Here is a 5,605-nt window from a genome sequence, read left to right as displayed (position 1 = left end):
TATTTTTAGATACATGAAAGTGTTAATATATTTAATTTTCTATTTTAAATTATTGGGATTTGTTTGTTTGACCCAACTTTCCTTTTCTGTTTCATCTAGGTCTTAATCTTTTTCTTATATATACACCATGTATTTTACTCTCTAATATACAAGTGAATAAAAGTTTCTTTTATATTTATTTTTCTCTACAATTAGGGTTCATCAAAACCTCTCTTTCTTTATTACGATTACGTGCGATTACGTACGCTACATTAAAGCATCACATTAGACACAAGGAATATTCATCTTCATTTACTGTAATATAGTATCAGAGCCATTTCGAGCCTATCCTAGCGAGTGTTTGTGTTGGGTCTATCGTGCCACCCGCTATCGGGCCTTTCATTGTATATAAGTGGGTGCAAACCTCACCCCATAAGTCGGTTTCACGGGGTTGAGTTAGACTTAAAGTCCATTTCGTAATACAAAGTTTCAAGCTGAGAACTACCAATTCTAAATCATGTAAAAAAACTTACTACAATTTTTTCAGCAACTTATTACGAAAATCTAAGAAACAAAACCTGGAATGGATTTATACATAATAAAATACTTTAATAGGGATTTATAGATAATACGTTTGAAAATTATACACGTGATATCAAGCTATTATGCAGATTTTAACTCAAAAAGAAACTATAACGCAAAATTGACCGTGGATAAAAATGCTATTGTCTTTACCCTTTTTTCCCTTAGAAAAGAATTTTCTTACTCTAAATTACATAAAAGATAAGGTAAATATTATCAATTTTTGATACAAAAATCTTAACAATCACTATTTTCCATCAACAACTGATATTGTAATCCTTTAAAGCGAGTAACCCTAGAAGCTAGATCCAAAATAGTGCTTGTTAAATCTACAGAACAGAAAGATGGCAATAAAAACTAGGCCACTTTCCATGATATTATTTATGGCATGCTATATATATATATATGGTATTTTCTTATATATATTTTTTATGAAATGTGATATATATGGTGTATTTGATATAAACTGAAGTCACAGCCAAACTATTATAATTAAAAACAGCCATGTATAAATGGCTTAAAAAAATATATAATAGAGAGGCTTGGCTTGCTTCCTTGGTTGATAGTAATCAGTTGCAACATGGAGAATATAGAGGTAGTTTGCAGGTGAATCAGAAGTTCCAACTCCAAAGAAAAGAGTGGTTAGAAAAAGCATCATGATCATGATCATCAACTTCAATCTCATCTCCATTGTGAAAGAGCAGTGGAGTTTGTGTTGTGGGGCACAAAAACTCAGCCTTCTCAGCTCCAAAGAGGCCGAAATCAGAGACATTCAAGTCATCCAACATGTTCATGAATGTCCAATCCATGGTGTCTTGGTCCACTTGCGCATGATTGTTTGTCCCAGGAAAGGTCGTGTTTGTGTCTGTGGTGTCGTTAGACTTGGACTCACTTCGAGCTTCTTCTTCTTCTGCCAAAACCCCCTCCTTATTGGCAAACTTCGCCGCCACCTCTTGGATCTCTTGGTGGCTGCACGGTATCTCCACCGCCGCCATTTCCATGTGCTGAGGTGTGTCGGGGAAGTTGAAACTCGCAGCCTTCCCCCGCAGGCAATAGAGAGCAGCATCAAAGGCCCTTGCTGCCTTCTCCTGCGTCTCATAAGACCCCAACCATATTCTCTCACGGCTATTCGGAAGCCTGATTTCAGACACCCATTTCCCCCATTTTCTCTTCCTCACTCCTTTGTACACCTTACACCCACTAGAATTGTTGGTGGAGAATGAGTCATAGCAAGATGCAGGAGGAGAAGACGAAGAAGAAGAAGAAAAAGAATCAACGGTGGTTATGGCCGGTTTCACCATGTGTAGTGTGGTTTGTGTTGGTGGTGATGGTAATGTGTAGGGTTGTGTTGTGATGACTAAATTTTGATGGAAATTGACGGCGGTAGGGTTTATATAGGGACGAAGAGTGGTGAAGGTTTGAAGCGCTAAACGTGTTTATCAAAGTAGCGTAAAATGAGTGTAGCACGTGGCTGAATGATATGGTGAACTGAGTCCCATATCCTATCTATGAACAAAGAGCACGTGCGCAAATAATATATACGTAAATACAAATTTTATTTAATACAACTTTACTACTATTATATTTGACAAAATAAAGACTCTTATATATGTGAGTATTTTTTTATATAATAATTATTATAAATAATAATAATTTTATCGTACATATTTTTAATTTCATAATATCCACAAGGAATTTAAATTCAATTGTTTCATATGCACTTAAAAATGTATACACTTTATGAGGAAAAAAAATTTCATCTGATTATTAGTTTGAGAGACGATAAAAATGAGTTAGTTAAGTGGGACGACCTAACTCAATGGATACAATATAAGTATTCAAAATATATTTATGTTTATTATCAGTGCAGATAATAAATATATCATAGGAATACGTATATGTTATAGAAATATCAAATAAAATAAGTTAAGTTTAGGTATATTATTTAGTTATATTTAGTTATGTTAAGAAATTTAGAATTCTTTTATTAGCATGACTTGTTATTTTATTAATATAATGTTTAAATATGTTTTTTTATTGGTGTACTGTTATGAAAAGTTGTGTGGAGAAATCTCATAAATAAAGAATACTATGTTTATATTATTTAAATTTATATTGTTTTTATTGTTTTTTTATCGATTAAAAATAAATAAATTAATAGGAGTATTTGAGGGACACTCCAATCCTTTTTACAAAAAATACTTAGACAAGAATATCTCAATGCCACAAAACACCACTGAAATAGATAAATGTGAAACACATTACATTTCAATATATTACTACCACAAAAACTCATGAAAATAAACACAAAATTTCAATGGTAACCCAACCATGACAAAATATCGTGCAGAGTTCATCTCCTTCATCATATCCAATTACGGTTTGATCCCAATGTTGCACTCCTCTACACCTTTGTCATTCGCTAAAGGTTAAAGGTTGCTCGATGTCTCTATTGGCTTTACATATGTAGTAATTCAACAAGGTTACGAATGTCCATAAATATTGTCTTAAGACATCCATCTATTCTCTATACAATGAGCACACAATCTTTTCCTTTTCCTAATCAAATTTATCCCAAATATCAATAAAAAAATAATACACATTTAACATGAGAAATTTCGACAATCATACACCATATGATATATCTATAAGTTTCAGTTCTCATATCTACTTGATAACCTTTTGGATTGTGAGATTGTTTTAATATAAAGGGACAAGTAAACTAAAAATCCTTATCATATATGGCTTGACAAAAGGATACATGTTCCTATTCCAATTGCAACTTAGCAACAATTGACAATTAACATACATTAAGAAGAAATTCTATTGATTATTCTCTTGAATGTATTGGTATTGGATTTATGAATATTCAATACCAACAAAACATATTATTTAAATTGATATTATTTTTATTGACTATTTTGTTCGTAAGTTTTGAATTGGTGAGTATTCATACCAAAACTAGTCATAAACATAATACTAATTAAATTAATAACTACTTTAACTAACTTTATATTTAACACTTATTTAAGTTCAAATATAAAGTTTTTAAAAGTATAAAAAGACACATAGTTCCTAAATTTTAAGATTAATCATAGTTATAATTTACTAACACACAAGAAAAGTAGTGCACCTAGCAAATCTCTTGTATAAATGATATAATTTTTATTATCTTTTCATATATTTTCTAAACTATATGTTATTAGTTCAAAGTGTTTGTACTAATATCTATTAAAAACCCTAAGTAACCACATGAAAAATTACTTAATCACACCAGATTGGCCTCAACCTATATATCATTGACACGTGAACACTTTAGCCAACACATTAACACTAACATTGCATGATTGGAAGATTTTTTGAAATTCTGAAAAAAAAAATCCATAATTAATTAAGGATTAAACTATAAGTTTCAACAGCACTTAAACTTGATTAATACATTAACTAGTACATATTTTCATATACAAGTATATTTAATATACCAAAAACTGAGGCATTATAAAGTATAACACGTGATTAAAAAATCATAAAAAGTGATAAGTGAATTTAGAAAATGTTGAAAAGGAAAAGAAACTATAACATGCTTTATGTCAACGCTTATGAATGTTGGTGGACCATGATTTCATTCCACACTTGAGACTGAGTCACTTAATTGATTGAATTGGCACATGTGCCGTGGACTTGCTATATGTCATCGATATTGTCATCATACCCCACCACTTTGCCATATGCCAATTATCTCCAATCACTGTCTCTTCTAAAACGGCCACACATGCACATTTCATATAGCTACAAATCTACAACAAACCAAAGGATAAATTTCATTTTCATCTTCAAACCAAAGAATTATAAATATCTATTATGTTGAAACGTGCAAGGTAAATCTCTATCATTCGTTTCAACTTTATAAGAATGTTATTGGGATTTGGTAAGACTTTATCTTAACCATTTTTCTTTTGTTTATTTGACTATTTGTTACCCAAATAGTTATTGAACTAGTTCTTGATATTTATGTGAATCCTATATTTAAGATCTCCAATCCTGATGTAATGAATGTGCCTTAGAAATTTTATATTGAAAAGTGATGTACTTAAAATATATTAATAATAATAAAATTTTATCTTTTTAACAAATATGTATGTTTTTCTATGAATGGTTCGTTTCAAACTTTTTTTTCTTAATAATTTTCTTATTTTATTTTAATTAATTTCTCTTTTCAATATTTAAATAACGATATTTAGATAGGCTCATTTAAGTCACTACAAAAAGTACTATGAATTAGTGGGAAAAAAAATAGTGAGAGTTACATAAAAAGACATCACTTGAGTTGGTCTAGCGGCTCTAAGACGAAAAAAAATTCTAAAATTGTTATTGCCGACTATACAAATACTAAACAAACACTAGAAAGTGATAAAAAAGAAAATAAAAATTATGTCTTCTTTTTTAGAGACAAAAATAAACATTAAGATAATATTTTTTATTAATTATTTATACATTAATGTGAATTTTGACCGACGTATATGAGAATATGAAAAAAGGTAGGTTTAATGTTTGTAGAGTTAAGTTGTTACAAAGTAAATATTATTTTATTAGATTGAGCGTGACTTAACACACTATGATCAGTTAGGATGATATTAAAAAAAATATCATATTTATTAACGGATTATTAATCACGAATAAGAATTTATAGGTAAATTCAGCATTATCTATGGATATACCTACATATATGAATTTATATAAATTCAGTATTATCTACGATATATTACTCACAGATATGAATTCATAAGTAAATTTAGCATTACCTACAAATTATTACTAGTAGACCTCTATTTGTAAGTAAATTTTACATTATCCACAAATTTTACTCACAAAATAATATTCGTAAATAAATTCAATATTATTATTAATATAAATATTTTTAATAACATTATTATTAATAATAATATTTTTTATTAACATTAATAATAATAATAATATTTTTATTAACATTAATAATAATAATAATATTTTTATTTATATTATTATTATTATAATATTACAAATC

General features: G+C 29.0%; 1 protein-coding gene across 1 annotated transcript; it reads right to left on the bottom strand.

Annotated features, from left to right (window-relative positions):
* Positions 1-1,033: 1,033 nt before the first annotated feature.
* Positions 1,034-1,909, bottom strand: LOC137815407 (uncharacterized). Its single transcript, XM_068618548.1, has one exon. The coding sequence runs from the start codon at positions 1,860-1,862 to the stop codon at positions 1,173-1,175; it is 690 nt and encodes a 229-aa protein (XP_068474649.1). The 5' UTR covers positions 1,863-1,909; the 3' UTR covers positions 1,034-1,172.
* Positions 1,910-5,605: the final 3,696 nt, after the last annotated feature.

Source organism: Phaseolus vulgaris, chromosome 1, assembly GCF_051622355.1.
Source record: "Phaseolus vulgaris cultivar YP4 chromosome 1, ASM5162235v1, whole genome shotgun sequence".
Lineage (NCBI taxonomy): Eukaryota > Viridiplantae > Streptophyta > Magnoliopsida > Fabales > Fabaceae > Phaseolus > Phaseolus vulgaris.
The sequence above is the reverse complement of the archived record's forward strand: the minus strand, read 5'-3'. Positions and strand labels throughout refer to the sequence as shown.

Excerpts from the sequence above, each read along its gene's own strand:
- LOC137815407 (XM_068618548.1), bottom strand. The coding sequence starts at position 1,862 with ATGGTGAAACCGGCCATAACCACCGTTGATTCTTTTTCTTCTTCTTCT.